This window comes from Mesocricetus auratus, unplaced genomic scaffold, assembly GCF_017639785.1.
Source record: "Mesocricetus auratus isolate SY011 unplaced genomic scaffold, BCM_Maur_2.0 Super-Scaffold_100007, whole genome shotgun sequence".
Lineage (NCBI taxonomy): Eukaryota > Metazoa > Chordata > Mammalia > Rodentia > Cricetidae > Mesocricetus > Mesocricetus auratus.
Window position 1 is genome coordinate 8,550,585 of NW_024429191.1, and position 17,551 is coordinate 8,568,135.

General features: G+C 50.9%; 1 protein-coding gene and 1 long non-coding RNA gene across 2 annotated transcripts; both read right to left on the minus strand.

Annotated features, from left to right (window-relative positions):
* Positions 1 to 2,382: 2,382 nt before the first annotated feature.
* On the minus strand, positions 2,383 to 9,877 carry LOC121141108. The gene is made up of 19 exons (XM_040747967.1): positions 9,851 to 9,877; positions 9,623 to 9,655; positions 8,903 to 8,935; positions 7,532 to 7,561; positions 7,421 to 7,453; positions 7,294 to 7,329; positions 6,715 to 6,768; positions 6,228 to 6,263; positions 5,805 to 5,939; positions 5,625 to 5,669; positions 5,215 to 5,256; positions 5,065 to 5,097; positions 3,662 to 3,721; positions 3,549 to 3,578; positions 3,399 to 3,458; positions 3,139 to 3,240; positions 2,858 to 2,902; positions 2,716 to 2,768; positions 2,383 to 2,545 (listed from the first exon to the last, which is right to left on the minus strand). The coding sequence occupies exons 2-18, from the start codon at positions 9,639 to 9,641 to the stop codon at positions 2,728 to 2,730; spliced, it is 834 nt and encodes a 277-aa protein (XP_040603901.1). The 5' UTR covers positions 9,642 to 9,655; positions 9,851 to 9,877; the 3' UTR covers positions 2,383 to 2,545; positions 2,716 to 2,727.
* Positions 9,878 to 10,053: 176 nt separating this feature from the next.
* Positions 10,054 to 13,359, minus strand: LOC121141109. The gene is made up of 7 exons (XR_005878016.1): positions 13,323 to 13,359; positions 11,886 to 11,918; positions 11,739 to 11,798; positions 11,628 to 11,660; positions 10,293 to 10,322; positions 10,182 to 10,211; positions 10,054 to 10,097 (listed from the first exon to the last, which is right to left on the minus strand). It is a non-coding gene; the product is annotated as an uncharacterized LOC121141109 (long non-coding RNA).
* Positions 13,360 to 17,551: the final 4,192 nt, after the last annotated feature.

Here is a 17,551-nt window from a genome sequence, read left to right on the forward strand (position 1 = left end):
GGAGATCAAGTACCCTCCTCCAACATACACACATGGGCAGAACATTCAACATTCTCTTAAACATTAAGAGAAATTTGGATGCCAGGCAGTAGTGTTGCACACCTTTAATCCCAGTACTTGGAGTCAGAGGCAGGGAAATCTCTGTGAGTTCAAGGACAACCTGATCTACAAATCCAATTCCAGAACAGGACTCCATCTCCAGCATGGGGATATGGGGTGTCATCTGTTTTCCTCACTGAGGACTGCCACTAGGAGTAGGTGGTGTTGGTTCACCGTAAGGAGAAAAGCCTTGTGAAGTAGAAGACACAGTGTGATGAGAGGAGGATCTGGGAGATAATTATTTGAGGTTGTGGTCAATTTCTTTCTTTCCCTTTTGGTTTTTCCATACAGTGTTTCTCTGTGTAACAGCCCTGGCTGTCCTGGAACTAGCTCTGTAGATAGGTTGGTCTGGAACTCACAGAGATCCCCCTGCCTCTGCCTCCCGAGTGCTGGAATTAAAGGTGTGCGACACTACTGCCCAGCTAGGGCTCAATTTCTTAACCTCCATGCTGAACCCTTCCTTGGAGACCAGTGTGTCCACATTTGCAGCTCCAAGAGGTAGAAATGAAGATACCCAGAAGCATGAGCGAACATGGGATGAGGATGACTGACTTTAAGAAATATTTTTGCTGGGCGGTGGTGGCACACGCCTTTAATCCCAGCACTCGGGAAGCAGAGGCAGGGGGATCTCTGTGAGTTCGAGACCAGCCTGGTCTACAAGAGCTAGTTCCAGGACAGCCTCCAAAGCCACAGAGAAACCCTGTCTCTAAAAACCAAAAAAAAATTTTTTTAATTAGGAAGTGTTCTGTAATTTGGAAGAATAAGGTTTCCAAGAAGCCTTAACTGCTTACGAAGGTGTTGTTTGTAGGATCTGTGCCTTTTCAGCATTTAGAAATCAATGGACTCAACTAGAAGGTATTTTTCACTGAGGAGATTTTTATTTAGTTGGTTTTTTATTCTGGGATGTGAATCCACACTTGTACTCTGTGACTGAGCTATATCCCTGGTCCCTGGTATTTGTAATTGTTTGAGATGTCTAATTTAGTTCATCAAGTTTGTAGGCCATCCTAATATCTTATTTGTCATTTAATTGAACATTAATCAAATAATGTGAAAGTAAATTCTATATCTAAATTATGAGTTCAGTGACATCTGACCATAAGGGAAAAATACTTTTGAGCCTCTAATCCCACCACTTGGGAAATGGAAGCAGGAAGATCAGGAGTTTCAAACAAGCCTCAGCTACAGAGAACATTAGAGGCCAGCCTCTAGCTTATGTAACCCGGTTACATAAGATCCTGTCTCAGAAAGGCTGGTGAAATGGCCTGGCAGGCAAAAGTGCTCTCCACATAAGCCTGACATGAAACCTGACTTTAAGGCCCGGAACCCACAGTTGTTGCCTGGCTTCTGCTCTGATATGCATGTGCACAACATCACACACAAACCTTACGCATACAGAACAATAGTAAATTAAATTGAACTAGAAAATAGGAGATTTTTATTTTTAAATTTTAATTTTTGTTTTGTTTTTTGAGACAGGGTTTCTCTATAGCTTTGGAGGCTGTCCTGGAACTAGCTCTTGTAGACCAGGCTGGTCTCGAACTCACAGAGATCCACCTGCCTCTGCCTCCCGAGTGCTGGGATTAAAGGCGTGCGCCACCAACACCCAGCTGCCTGGCTTAAATTTTAATTATTATATGTGCCTGGGTTTTTTGCTTGCATGTATGTCTGTATACGATGTGCATTCAGTGTCCTTGGAGGCCAGCAGAGGGAGGCAGATCCCCTGGGATTACAGTGAGTGCTAGGAATTGAGCTCTGGTCCTCTAGAAAAGCAAGTGCTCTGAACCACTGGGTCATCGATGTGTCTACACCCCAGCTTTATTTTTGAGATAGGGTCACACTGTGTAGCCTGTGCTTGACCTTGAACTCTGAGTTCTCCTGCCTCAGCTTCTTGATCTTCTGCTTCCACCTTTCAAGGTTAGAGTAGAGCCATCCCACCCATCTTCTTCAACAACTTTAGTGAATGATGACAAATTAAAGCAAGTTCTAAAATGTTCCTTTGCATGGTAAACACTCCCTAGATCCCAGACCCCCAGGATCCTATTTAAAGGCAGTCTTTCTTTCCCAGTGTTTGAGGTCAAACCCAGGTCTTGAGCTTGCCAAAGACCCCTAAATGGACCAGGACCAGTCCCCTCTTTGGGGACATGTTTTGGGTCTATTTTTGTTGTCATGTCTTTCATTTGGAATACAGAGTCTGACAAAGCCACTTTGTCATTTGATGAGTGAGTAAATGAAGCAGGATGTGTCACCTTCACTGAAGTCAGCATGGCACACAGAGGCCACTAAGGGATAATATGGCTTTATTAATACTTCAGCCCAGAGGACACCACAGGCAGCGCAGTGCCCTGGGCCAGTCTTCAGATCCCCCTGCTGTGCTCCTCCAACCAGGCTCTAATGCAGAGACCCTCAGGGTGGGCAGGGGACAGGCTCCATGCTCAGCAGTGTCCTGGGGAGAGACAGAACAGTGTCTAGGGCACTGGTGATGTCTCTGAGATCATCACTCAGCATTCTAAGGGCCAGGGAGCCTGCTCTCCCTGCCAAGGACTGGGGGACAGCTGGAGGGATGACAGTGGTGGCCTCTGAGTGGAGCCTGTGGGTCACCACGACTCCTCTTACCTCAGGAGCCATTTACCAGCTGTCTCTTGGCATCTGCTTCACTAAAGGCTCCCCTGCAACACAGACCACAAGACACGTGGGACACCAGGGGACTTCTGCCACACAGCTCCTTTTCCCCCGGCTTGTAAAGAGGCTCACTCACCAAAATGGTCCAGCCCCAGCTCTGGCCTCAGCTGACCATAGGGCCCTGGGAAAAAAGGGTTAGGGGCGCTAACCTACACAGCCCTGTGTCCCCTTCTTTTCCTCCCAATCTCAGTAGAGCACGCGGGCTGGGCTCAGGGCCTCCCCTTAGTGATGTTTTCCTTTTCAGTCGCTCGGGTACCCGCATGCCATTCCCTCAGCCTTCCCTACACACTGCTATGGGTTAGGCCTGGATTCAGGACCCTGACACTGCCCACCCACCCTCACCCACACCCCATTTACCTGCCTGGTTCCCCACGCCTGCATATCCATATCCTGGCTTCATTCCAGCCCCCCAGGGCTGGAGGGCCAGCCAGGGGGAGCCCTGCAGGGCCCCAGCTTGACCTGCAGGAGGAGAACTAGTGTGGGTACACTGTCCCCCAGAACTGGGCATTCAGGAGGCCCCAGTCCTTCTGAACTTTGGAACCCTCTTGACCACCCTTGCTGGATTATCATCATCATCATCATCATTATTAATATTATTATCATTATTATTATTTTACCATTTCTCTCTAGGGTTAGAACTGTTGCTTTAGGGTACAGAAGAGTCTCCTCCCTGAGTCCTGCAAGAGATCAATTATTTATCCCCATCCAGCTCCTGGCTACAGCCCATTCTCTTCCTCACTGTATCTGGTACTCTGGGTTCAACTTACCATTCCTAAAACCATTGTTTATGGGGAACACTGGAAGATGAAAGAGAAAGTTTAGTGGTAAGTCTAGCTTCCTGTCTCATGGCCCAGCCTTCACCCCCAGCCCCTCCCCATACTTGACTGTAGTGTCTCTGGGAAAACTCCAGCTTCCAGAGCTCCATTCCCATAATGGAAACCTGTATGAGAGAAATTGGAGCAGAGAAGGCCAGGGCAGGGCAGCCATATAGCCACCACTTGGGGAGGGGAGGAGTTATAGAAAAGACCAACTCAGATTACTAAAACAGAGCCCCGCCCTCACCCCAGCCTTGGTGGTGCAGCCATGTAATCTCAGCTACATGGGAATCTGAGAGCCAACATCTCAAGGTCTGCCTGGGCTACACAAGACTCTGTCTCAAAACAGGAAGGAGAAGGCTGATGAGATGGCTCGTGTGTGAGCCTGGTGAACTGACTTTGATTCCTAGAAGCCACATAAAGGTGGAAAGAAAGGACTCCATGAAACTGTCCTCTGATGATGGACAGTGGTGGCACATGCCTTTAATCCCACCACTCGGAGGCAGAGTCAAGCGGATCTCTGTGAGTTCGAGGCCAGCCTGGTCTACAGCGTGAGTTCCAGGACAACCTCCAAAGCAGTACAGAGAAACCCTGTCTCGAAAAACTAAAAATAAATAAATAGAAAGTGAAAAGCTGTGGTGTTGGCTGCTCCATCCCCCTGGCTCACTCTTCCACCTCCTCGTCCAGCTAACCCCAGTTCTGTTTTCTTGCTGCTTCCTCCGGGAAGGCTTCCCAGACTTTCCTTCTGGTCAACTTCTAAAGCTGCTGTCTTCCGACTGTCACTGTACCTTCACCTCAGGCAGGGTCACAACTGGCACTGGCCACAGTTGTGGAAGCGTGTGAAGGTGGGGTTTGAATGAGTCCACAAGATCACAACCTAAAAGTTCGAGCTAGCCCCTCCTCTTCTTTATAAGGGGTCACCTCTGCACACCTAAAGCCAAGTCTGTAGGATGTGGCCACCATCACAATTCACTGGCAAAGCAATGCCACTACAGGAGTGGATGTTGGGTGATTAAGAAATAGAACAGTGGCCGGGCGTTGGTGGTGCACGCCTTTCATCACAGCACTCGGGAGGCAGAGGCAGGCGGATCTCTGTGAGTTTGAGGCCAGCCTGGTCTACAGAGCTAGTTCCAGGACAGCCTCCAAAGCTACACAGGGAAACCCTGTCTCGGAAAAAAAAAAAAAAAAAAAAGAAGCAGAACAGTGATGGCACGTGCCTGTAATCCTAGCACTCTAGAGGCAGAGGGACAGAGGCAGGCAGACCTCTATGAATTTCAGGCCAGCCTTGTCTACATAGTGAGATTCTATCTTAAAGGTGGGGATGGAGAGAGGGAAGGAGGGAGGTAGGGAGGGGGTAGGGAGGGACAGGGACAGGGAAGGGAGAGAGAGAGACAAGAGATATAGGAATAGAGAGTCTGGCCATGAGATAGATTTGCTGTGCATAGGATGGGCATTTAGAGAGGCTCACCAACTTTCTGCAGCTTGAAGCCACCATGGAAGCCTAAGGGAGAGGAAACTGGGTCAGAAATGACCCTGGCCTTTCCCTCCCCTCTTCTGGAGGTGGAACACAGAAGAAGGAGATGGAGGCAGGGAAGGGGAGGGAAAACATCCTTCTCACCCAGTTCTGCTTCAGCTCCATAGCGGTTGGAGGGCTGGTGACCTGTGAAAAGGTGGGGTCAGTGATGGAGGGTGGGGACTTTGCAGATCTCCTAGGGGCCACATATTGACCTAAGGAACCTTGGGGGAAGAAGCAGGAACTGGCCCTGTTTACATGGAATAGAACCAAAGGAAGATCTGAGAGAGCAACAAGAGTTTGAGGGTAGACTGTGGGAGGGTCTTCCAGGCCTTAGGTTACCTGAGGCAGCTTTCGAACAAGGGTAATGGAGGACTTGATACCCAAGAGAGGCAGGAATAGAGAAGTAGAGGATTTGTCCCTCTGAGATTCAGGACTTGACACCCAAGAGAGGCAGGAATAGAGAAGTAGAGGGTTTGTCCCTCTGAGATTCAGGACTTGGAATCAGATCGCACCTGCTTTCTGAGGCTTCAGTCCCCACTGAATGGCCGGGGTTGGTGCTAGAATGAGGGACACCGAAATGAGCCCTCACAGGGTCTCTCTGAGGATATGACATCAGAAAGTGCAGCCAGGGCCAGCCCCTCTCAGAGCCACAGACCTCCTGGCACCTCCCTACCCCCAGGCTCCACACTGACCTGGGGATTTAGCATTTTGCACTGGGGGCAAGAGCTGGGATTTCAGGCCCCAGGCACCTCCTTTATCTGAAGGGACTCCTGGAGTGGGAGACCCGGGGAGGAGCTGTGGTGGGACAAGCCCACCATTGCAGGGACCTAGATTAGGAGGAGAGGTAAAGCGTGAGGGGCTGGCTCCAGGTGGTGGCTCACCTACGCCACTCAGGACACCTGAGCCAGGACAAGCCACGGTTTGCAGTGGCTTCCAGGAGGCACAGCACTCCCAGGAGACCTCTACTAGGCGAGACAGCCCAGTTCTGTGGGCCACACTGATCAGGGGGATAAGGTAGCTCAGACAGGCAAAGGACTCTTGCTATTGACACACCCAACCCCTCTGCCTCCCTGTCATGCCCTCTGACCCCTCTCCTAACCTGTCTGGGAACTTACCTGGCGGCTGGGCTGCCATTCCATTTCCTTTGTATCCTGAGGAAGAAAAGAAGTAAATGAGGGGCAGGATAGGGTGGCCCTGCAGGAGACGCAGGGATCACAGAAGGCAGAGGTGAAGGGGTCTCTCTCACTTGCCTGTCCTTGGAGATTTCATTCCCCCTCCCAGGCATGGTGGAGACGGAGAACTGATCATATATACACACCCTTTCCAGGGAATGAAACTTCTGTGCGCTCCCCCACCCACCTGGGGGCATCCCCAGCCTGTTCTCTGGCATGTACCCTGGGAGGAGAGCAGGCCATGAGGACTGGACTAATGCTGGGTGTGGAAATATCAGGGAGGCAGGAAGAGGGACAAAAAGGGCCTTACCCGGCTTCAGAAGTTTCCTAGCCCCTCCCAGGCCTGAGGTGACATGAACAGGGCATGGGGGGCCCCACCTTGCCCCTGGCCCTTCCCATGACCATCTGTTCCCCTTTCCGTGCCCCTTACCTGGATGTGGTCCTTGGCCTCGGAAGGCTCTAGTTCCCAGTCCATTTCTGTACCCTATGGAGACAAAATGGGGCTACCTCTCCTCCAAAGACCTTTCCTCTGATCTCTTTCTGGCATCTGACCTACAACACGTACCCCTCCTCCCCTTCCTAGTCCATAGTTAATGGAGACTGCAGGGTCTAGTGGGCAGAGAGACATGGAAGACAGAAGAACCCTATCAGGCTATGCAGAAACCAGGGGGCTCTTCAGATAGGTTCTAGAGTGAGTATCCATTTGCTTTCTTTGCTCTACTTTCCAAGCCTCTGCTCCCTAAGCCCCTAGTACCTTCTTGTTGCCATTCTGAACTGGGAGGAGGAGGAGGGGGGTGGAGGAGGGGAGGAGGGGAAGGAGGGGGAGGAGGGGGAGGAGGGGGGAGGAGGGGGGAGGAGGGAAAAGTGAGCGGAGGACGGAACTAAAGTTAGGGAGGAAGGGACTTGGCCTCCCCTTCAGAGTCAGGCCAGAAACTACAGGCTCCTTGGGATCTTCTCTGCAGACATGACAGTGGACAGTGACAGGACAGCCAGACACAAACTCCCTTACCCAGCTGGATTCCAAGCCCATGCCCATTCCGAAATCCTGGGGATACAGATGGAGGGGACCATTAAAGAGGGAGCAAAGTTCAGGGCTGGCGGGGACAGGCAGAAAGACAGGCTAGAGATGGGCACACCTTGCTTCTGGGGCCTCATGTCTGTTCCATAGTCTGAAAGAGAAACAGGGTACAGGTGAGAGATGCTGGGTTCCCCGCCTCTGGGCCTCATAAGCCTAGCTCTGCTCCTACCTCGTCCATAGCCATTTCGAGCTGCAGGGCCTGTGGGAGGATAAGGAAGATGCTATAGTGGGCCATGGAAGAAGAGGCCAGGGTGAGAGCGGTCTCTTGGGGTCCCTCACCTCCCTCCCTGGCTCCACAATCCCCACTGATTTCCACACGTCCTTCATAGGAACTAAGGATGGGCTCTCCTTGAAGACAGGCACAGGAAACACCTCTCCCACCATGAGCTTAAGAACTAAGGATGGGGGGCTGGAGAGATGGCTCAGAGGTTAAGAGCGCTGTTTGCTCTTCCAGAGGTCCTGAGTTCAATTCCCAGCAACCACATGGTGGCTCACAACCATCTGTAATGCGGCCTGGTACCGTCTACTGGCCCGGGCAGAACACTGTATACATAATAAATAAATAAATTAAAAAAAAAAAAAGAACTAAGGATGGTGAGGAAAGAGAGAGAGATAAAGAGAGAGAGAGAGAGAGGCTCCCCACCTGGCTTCTGAAGCTTCCCACCTACTCCTACAGTTGGCAAAAGACAGAGAGAGGCTGACTGGAGTTGTGTCAGGGACTCCCTCAACCCTCTGTCCTTCTGATACCTATCTCTAGCCTTTCTTCCCATCTGCCTGGTTCCCTAACATCACTGTAAGACCCATGCCCAGAAGACCACACCTGGCAGGGCATCAAGTCCATTTCCATTCCCAAATCCTGGGGAGGAAAGGGAGTTGGGGTAAGATGGGGGTCTCAAAAGGAGGCAGGGGAATGAGGGGGCTGTCCCTTCTTCTGGACTCCTAAATCTCCAGCTAAAAGGCTTCATACCCCTCCCAGGTCTGTGAAGGAGGATAGCACAGAATTCAAGCCTCAGGCTAGACCACCGATCTGTCCATCATTCAGTCAGGCTCAATCTTTGGGGCCCCAGCCAGCCCTAGCCCATTGCCATAAAGAGAGAGGGAGGGAGACATGGTGGAGGTATTTATGGATCCAGGAGGGCATGATCAGGGACCCTGTGCTGGTTGGTTTTGTCAACTTAAGCCTAGAGTTTCTGGGAAGAGGGACTCTAAATTGAGAAAATGCCTCCATCAGATTGGCCTGTGGGGCATTTTCTTGACTGGCGGCTGATGTGAGAGGGCCCAGCTCACTGTGGCAGTGCTGCTGGCCCTGGGTGCTATAAGAAAGCTGGTTGAGTAAGCCCTGAGAAGCCAGCCAGTAATCAGCACTCCTCGTGGCCTCCGATCAGTTCTTGTCCTGGCTTCCTTTCATTATGGACTGTGACCAGGACATTTAAGCCTAAGGAAAACCTGTCCTCCCCAAGTTGCTTTGGTCGTGGTGTCTTATCACAATAATAGAAACACAAACTAAGGCAGGGACAGACTCAGAGTAGACAAGACTCACCTGATTTCTGGGCTTTCCTGCCCACTCCAAAGCCTGTAGGAGACATGCACAGCTGGTGAACACTGCTTGTTCACCCCCGCCCCATACATACACTGTATATAAGTCTCCCAGTCCTAGCCCCCACCCCTAGCTGCTCCATATCCATTCAGGGCTGCCAGGCCTGTGTGAAGGGAAAATAGGATATGGGTTTCGGTGGAGGTGAAGGCTTTTTCTCTTGTACGAAACTAGAAACACAGAGTCCTGGAGGCCTGCTCTCAGCACCTCCTCGGTTTTGTACCAACTCTGCTCCTCTGAGGCCTGGGAGGGGAGCACAGAAGGACACCCCACATGTGGCCCTTATCTCACTTGACTAGGCTCCCAGTCCATTCCCAAACCTGGAGGGGCAAGTGAAGGTGGAGATTGTTCCAGAGGGAGCACTGTCATTGGAGGGAGACAGAATCCCTGGCAGGAGTGAGTCCCACCTGCCTTCTGGGGTACTGCATGTGATCCAAAGCATGAGAGAAATAGGGAGTGGGTGGGGCCCTAGCATGCCTCGTTTAGAACCCTAGTACCCTGGCTGCAATCTCTCCTAGTCCCCTGGTGCCCGCACCTGGCTGGGCAGCAGCTCCTATTCCATTCCCATTGCCAAACCCTGGGAGAGAGCAGAAAAGAGTAAGGGGAGGCCAGGCTATGTAGGGGTGGGTGGGCTTCACAGGGACACTGAGACAGGGCAGAGCTCACCTGCCTTTGGAGGTTTCATGCCCCCTCTGATGTCTGAGGAAGAAATAAGGACTCAGTGAGAAACTGAGAGCTCCCAGGACCTCAACCCTAGCACATACCCCAAAACCTCAACCCCAGCCCATACTCCAAAACCTCAACCCCAGCACATACTCCAAAACCCCAACCCCAGCACATACTCCAAAACCCCAACCCCAGCACATACTCCAATTCCTTCCATTCCCTCCTCACCTGGTCCACGCCCATTCTGAACTGGGGGACCTGTGGGGAAGGGAGGGATGAACAAGGGACAGAAGGTCCATAGTCAGTCCCCACTTCATACCATGTTAAAAACCAGCCCTCCTCCTAATTGACTGTCCCCCAAAGCCTGAGAGGGGAAGGTGGGCTGTAGGGGTGTAGATGACACTCCCATAGACACACAGCCTACCAGCATCACCTGACTGGGCTCCCAGGCCAAGTCCATTCCCATTCCTGAATCCTGGGGACAGAGAAGAGTGTGAATGAAGGGGAGCTCAGGACCTGGGGAAAGACAGGCCGAGGAACAGGTCAGGACAGGGCTCACCTGGCTTCTGGGACTTCACACCTCCATAGTCTAGAGGAGAGACAAATATCAAGGTGAGGGACCTGGGATTCCCATTTGAGGGCCTCCCGAGGAGCCCAGCCCTGCTCCTACCTGGTCCATATCCATTCTGGGGTGCAGGACCTAGTAGGGAAAGAAGGAGATTATATATCAGGACTCTTTCTGATATTCTGCCCAAGACCTGAACTCCATCTCCATCCACACACCGACAGACGTGCATGCGTCTTAACGGAGTCATACTGTGCGCTCTCTCCTTATACTGTTGTTTTCTTTGCCAAACCCTGAGCATCGAGTCCTAGCATCTTCTCACTCTGGCCTCTGAGTATTCAGACCCCGAGTGCTTATGGAAGTCTGTACCGTGCATCTTCCTGCAAGCCTGATCCCAGAGCTGTGTCAGTCCCAAATGAACATGCAGGAAGCTATATAAATTATGAAACTGTTGGCCATTTGCTATGGTTTCTTAATGGCTAGCTCTGACTTAATTATTAACCCATAGTTACTAATATATATTTTTATAAGGTCTTTTTTGTTTGTTTTTTGAGACAGGGTTTCTCTGTGGCTTTGGAGCCTGTCCTGGAACTCACTCAGTAGACCGGGCTGGTCTTGAACTCACAGAGATCCCCCTGCCTCAGCCTCCTGAGTGCTGGGATTAAAGGCATGTGCAACCACTGCCCAGCTGTAAGGTCATATCTTACCGAGAATGCCAGACTTGCACCCTCTCCTCCCAGGATCACATGGTGACTACATTTCCCAGAATCCTCCTCGACTCCTAGTCCCACCTATCTTGCTTCCCTATTGGCCAGCGGTGCTTTATTTATTAACCAATAAGATAACATATACACAGAAGGACTTCCCCCATCAGAAGTCCTGCCAGAACTTCTGTCCCCCAGGTCTGGCTCTGGCAGTCCCTCACTTTCTGCCTCTCGTCTGTCCTCTGCTGTTCCCTGGTCTCTTTCCTGGGTTTCTTTCTTCTGCCCATGTTCTAGAAGGTGATGGTTCTGTCTTCTGCTGTGAGCCTTTAACTTCCTTCTTGCCTCTCTAAAGTGAAGGATGCCATATCCTGTTGCCTGGGTCCCCCCTTAGGTATCACAACCAGCCAGAAAAACACCTTCCTTCATCCACACTATCTCCTGCCTTCTTGGCCCCTCAGTCATTTCTAGAGCCCACAACCTCTTTCTGTGGGTGTCTCTTCCATGTTCCTTAAGCCTCCACCAGTTTTCAGTGGACCACAGCCAACTCCCCAACTTTACTTTCTCTGTTCTAGAATTCTCAGGGTGGCACTTGTGACAGCCTCAGTACCATGCCGGTGCTATCTGTTTTCCCAACATACCTTGGACTTCCACACCTGGCTAGCCCAGGATGGGTGTGGTTTATAGAATGAGTGTTTGCTGTATGAGGCTAAATTGGAAAGCAAGCAGGGGGTCTCACCTGGCTTCTGGGGTTTTAGTCCTTCTCCAAGGCCTGAGGAAGAAGAGAGATTTTTAGTCCTCCACATTAGCACTCCCATCCAGGGGTGCTTGAAAAATCATAGTGCTTTACCTGACTGGACTCCAGTTCCTGGGAAGGCCCCAGCTCCCAGCCTATTTCCATCCCCAAGTCCTGGGGAAAGAGTGAAAGAAAATGAGATTGGGAGCCTGGAGAAACACAGGTGTGTAAGTACAAGGACGGGCATAGCAGGAGCCTCACCTGGTTTCTGGGGTTTTCCAACTCCTCCAAAGCCTGGAAGAGATATGTAGGTGAGGTGTCCTCATTTCTGGGCTGGCTTCACGCCAGAAACTCAGCCCAGGACACCCGCATCTGTCCCTGTCCCCTCTTTACCTGCTCCAAAGTCATTCTGAACTGCAGGGCCTGACTGGGGGTAGAGGGAGTTGACAGGAGCCACCAATGCACTTGAATGGGAGTGAGGCCGCAGCTGGCCAGCTCCTGGCTGCATCTGCCTCATCCATGGGCCTGCTCCTCACCCTTCCATTCCTTCCGGATTGGAACTTCCTTTTTGATTGATTGCTTGTTTGTTTTGAACCAGGGTGTCACTACATGTAACCCTAACTGTTCTGGAACATTCCATGTAGAGTAGGCTGTCCTTGAACTCACAGGTGTGTCTCTGCCTCCTGAGTGCTAGGATTAAAGACCTTCATCACTAGCCTAATGGTATACACGCCTTTAATCCCAGCACTCAGGAGACGGAGGCATATGGAGCTCTTAGTTTAAGACAGCCTGGGCTACACAGAGAAACCCTGTCTCAAAAAAAAAAAAAAGGACTCTCATCAATCACTATGGTCAGCTTTGTTTTGTATTAGAGAAAATGTCACTTGTAAGCTCAGGCTGACCCCTAATTCACTGTTGGCCTACAGTGACCTTGACAGAGGGTTTCTACCTCCCAAATGCTAGAATTGTTTGTGCCACCATGCCCTGTTTTTGTTTGTTGTTGTTTGAAGACAGGACTTCTTTGTGTATTCCTGGCTGTCCTGGAACTCAATCTGTAGACCAGGCTGGCCTTGAACTCATTGACATCTGCCTGCCTCTGCCTCCTGAGTGTTGGGATTAATGGTGTACACCACTACTGTATGACAATGCATATTTTTGAGACAGGATTTTGCTCTGTAGCTCAAACTAGTCTGGAATTTACCATGTCTCTTAAACTGAGCTGGGACCCTTGATGCTCCTCCCTTGGCCTCCTGAGCACTGGGATTACAGGTATGAGCCATCATGCCCTACAGGAGTTTTGTTTTGTTTTATCTTTTTTTAATATTTTATTTATTTATTTATTTTATGTATGAGTGCTCCATGTTTATGTATGCCTTTGTGCCAGAAGAGGGCATGAGATCCCACTATAGATGGTTGTGAGCCACCATGTGGTTGCTGGGAATTGAACTCAGGACCTCTGGAAGAGTAACCAATGCTCTTAACCTCTGAACCATCTCTCCAGCCCCAGGAGTTTTGCTCTTGACCCCTAAAGTGAGCTCTCCAGCCTGTGGACAGTTGAACTTGAGCTACAATGGTGTCCACAGGGCTCAACACCAGGTCTGGCTCAGAGGTGTACTTGAGAGATTGGCTAAAGGAGTGATCTCCTGAAAACTCTGCCTTAGGATCCCCACGAAGGGGCCTCCCCATTGATGCACTTACCTTGCTGAGACCCCAGATTGTTTCCATTGCCGAGTCCTAAAGGGAAAATTATTGGGTGGAGAGTTTGAGGAGGGCGTGGGAGGGAAGGAGGGTCATAGGTGGGAGAGGACGGTGGAAAGAGCAGGTGCAGGCTCACCTGGCTTCTGAGTCTTCATGCCAGCTCCCAAGCCTGGGGGAGACCCCGGCAAACTAAGCCATGTGCACACCCCACACCATGCCGATTGTCCCAGAAATCAACTTTCTTGCTTCTTTTTTTTCAGTACTAGAGATTAAATTTGAGGCCCTGTGCACACTGGGGAAATGCCCTATCACTGAACTATATACAGATGGCCTTTTACTTTTGTCCTTAATTTTATTTATTTTAAACTTCTTTGACAATTTCATTAATGTATTTAAAGGATTTGGGTTATTTTCACACACACACACACACACACATACATATACACACGTACAAACGCACTCACATACACAGTATTACCTTCTCTCATTCCCTTCCCATCATCATCCCACTATTTTTTTGGGAGGGGGTGGAGAGCAGGGTCTCTCTGTGTAGCACTGACTGTCTTGGAATTCTATCTATAGACCAGAGCTCCTCCGGCCTCTGTCTACTGAGTACTGGGATTAAAGGTGTGTTACACCACTGCCTGGCCCCACTATGTATTTTTATCTATTTAGTTTTTGAGAAAGTTTCCCTATGCAGCCCTGGAGCTCTCCTTACTTACATATACTAGTCTCTGCGCCCTGGTGCCAGGAATAAAGGGCTGCATCGTCATGCCACTTTATTTAGTCTTTGAGACAGGTTCTCATTTAGGCCAAACTGACCTTGAGAGGCCTATAAAACTGAAGATGACCTTGAACTCCTAGTCTTCCTACTTCTGCCTCTCAAATGCTGGGATTACCGGTATATATCACTAAACCTGCTTTATGTGCTTCTGGGGATCAAATCCAGACCTTGACCTTTGCTGGACAAGCACCCGAGATACATCATCAGTCTCTACTTTTTATGTCTGAGACAGGGTGTCCCCAAGTTTCCCAGCCTGGCCGTCCTTAAACTTCCAATCATTCTGTCCCAAGTCTCTGAGATTACATGTCTGTGCTATAAGACTAGATTCCAGAAATAATGTCTTCTCCTTTTTTAAAAAAATTTTTAAAGATTTATTTACTTATTACATATACAGTGTTCTACCTACATGCCAGAAGAGGACACCGGATTGAATTGTAGATGGTTGTGAGCCACTATGTGGTTGCTGGGAATTGAACTCAGGACCCCTGGGAGAGCAGTCAGTGCTCTTAACCTCTGAGCCATCTCTCCTGCCCTTTTCCTTCTTTTTTAATGCAGCCTTTGCTGGCCCAGAACTCCCAGACATCTGCCTGCCTCTGCCTGCTGAGCACTGGAATTAAAGGCACACACCACCCCAGGCTCCAGATATCAGCTTTTGCTCTCCCAGACCATAACCTCCCCGTTTGGCCCAGGTGCCCTCACCTGACTGGGCTCCAACTCTTGGGAAGGCCTCAGCTCTGATTCCATTCCCATTGCCAAACCCTGGGAGACAGCAGAAAAGAGTAAGGGGAGGCCAGGCTATGTAGGGTGAGTGGGCTGCATGGGGACACTGAGGCAGGTCAGAGATCACCTGGCTTTGGAGGTTTCATGCCCCCTCTGATGCCTGAGGAAGAAATAAGGACTCAGTGAGAAACTGAGAGCTCCCAGAACTCCAACCCCAGTACATACCCCAGAACCCCAACCCCAGGACAAAACCCAGCTCCTCCCAGCTCCTCCTTTACCTGGTCCATGGCCATTTTGAGAAGCAGGGGCTGTGGGCAGACAGTGACAGAGTCTGTGGCCAGGCCAGTTTGAGGCTAGACTGAGGTGGTCCAGTCCACTCCCATGGCATCCCTACCCCAGACATTGGTCTCCCAGGCCCCCAGCAGTTCTCTTAGGGAACATGCCCAAAGATCAGCCTAGAAGACCCTCCCTAGGCCGGAGACTACTTCTCAAGCAATAGGTCTGGCAGAACAGTGAAGGGATCTGCTCTTGGGAGGTAATGCAGTAACAGAGATAGGGATAGGACAGGGAGAGACGGAACCTAGAGATGACAGAGCTAAACTGGGTATGCAGCATCACAGGGAGACAAGGAAGGAAGGAAGGAAGGAAGGAAGGAAGGAAGGAAGGAGGGAGGGAGGGAGGGAGGGAGGGAGGGAGAGGGAGAGAGAGAAGAGAGACAGACAGAAAGAAAGAAAGAAAGAAAGAAAGAAAGAAAGAAAGAAAGAAAGAACAAAGAAAAGGCAGGCAGGCAAGGGGTGGGCCTTCCCCTCACCTGGCTTCATGCTCCCTCCTAGGCCAGAGGCACACATAACAAGGCTGATATCCGCTGCCCTCTGATTAAAACTGTGCCCTGAGTCCTCTTCACCACCCCCACAGTTACTTCAGCACCCTGCCTCAGTTACTTCCTGCTTCAGGGGACCTACTGATGCCCAAGCCATTCTGCCATTAAATATGGAGGAGAGGGTGGTAGGCCATGGCTGGGCATATTTGGGAGACATAGGGAGCCATGGGCAGAGATGGAGCTAAGACATGGGCTGAGCAGGGTCTCCAACCCCTAGCTTAGAGGTTTTTTCCTCCCAGGCCTGAGTCAGATGGAGAGCTGACCCCTGCCCTTCATCCAGAACCAGCCTCTCTCCTTTTGGTCCCCCGGGGTCCTTACCTGGCTGAGCTGTCACCCCTGCAAAGACTCTAGCTCCAAGCTCAAATCCATATCCTGGGGTGAAAGAGCCAGAAAGAAGAATAAAGAAGGGATGGGGCATCAGGCAGAGAGGAAAAGGCATCAAGAGGGCTCTCACCTGATTTCTGGGGCTTCACAACCCCTCCAAAGCCTAAGGAAAGAGATGCGGCAGATGATGGAACCCAGGGACCAAGCCTCCCTCCTGGATTTTCTGTTCCATATCCATTCTGAACTGAGAGGCCTGAGGTGGTGTCTGGGGTCCAGCTAAGTTAGTGGTGAGACGGAGTTCCCTGCTCTCTCCTCCTCACACCTGACACAAAGGGTTGTCATAGTCTCTCTCTCCTGCCCGCCTTTCCCCAGACACCAGTTCTGTTTCCCTGAGGACTGGAGAACTAACCTAGTGCTACCACACCCCAAGCAGGGTTACCCCTGTTTTCCTGCACCTCACCTGGATAGGATGCTATATCTGGTCAAGCTCCTGCTTCTAGACCATTGGCATTACTAAACACTACGGAGACAGGGTAGGGTGTCAGGGAGGTACAGGAAGGAAGGACAAACAGCACCAGGGGAAGGCTCACCTGACTTTGGAGGTTCCAAGCCCCTACCAGCACCTGAGAAAGAGATGAAGGTCAACCGGGGATCACAGGATCCCTTCTTCCTAGGGACAACCCTTTGTCTCCAACCCTCTCCACATGGCAGCTCCACTTTTACCTGGTCCATAGCCATTTGGAGCTGGAGAGCCTGTGAGGTGAGAAAGAGCTGAGTGGAGGAAGTGTTGGGTCCCAGCAAAGTGGGGGAGCCTTGAAATTCTTCTCTGAGATCAAGATAGAAACTAGCACTCCTAAATGTCTCCTCAACCCCCATCATTCACCAGTTCCTGTCTCAGAGGCAACAGAGTGCCCCAGACGCTGACATCCTCCCACCTGATGATGCTCGTCTGACTGGGGGTTCCTGAGTCCTAGTTAGGCAGATGGAGGCCAGAGGTGCAAGAGAGACAGGCAGAGCTAGGTTGGTAGGGCTCACCTGGCTTTTGAGGTTTCACGTCTCCTCCAGCGGCTGGGGAGGAAGAAAGCAGGTGAGTACGGAAGGGCATCAGGCTGACAGCGTCCCAGAACTACGCATTACTCACATTGTCATTGTCATCACTGGGTCTTCCCACCTTCTGGGGCTATGTTCAAGTCAGTGTGAGGAAGAGTGTGATAGCATTAACCACCCCCCTTCTTTCCATTTTTAGGGTGGGGGTGAGGGTGGGACGGTTTTACTCCGTAATCCAGGCTGGTCTAGAAATTACTATGCAGTCCAGGCTGATGACTCTCAGCTGTCTTCCTGCCTCAGGCTCTGAGTTTGGGGTTTACTGCTGTGAACCACCACACCCCACTTCTGAGTTATCTGTCTACCTGTATCCACTTGTCTGGCCCTCACTTTGGGGGAGAGAGATGGAGTGTCTTGCCCCGCCTCAAGCTCTCCATTCGCCTCACCTGTTCCTGGTCCATTGGAGGGGCTGTAGCC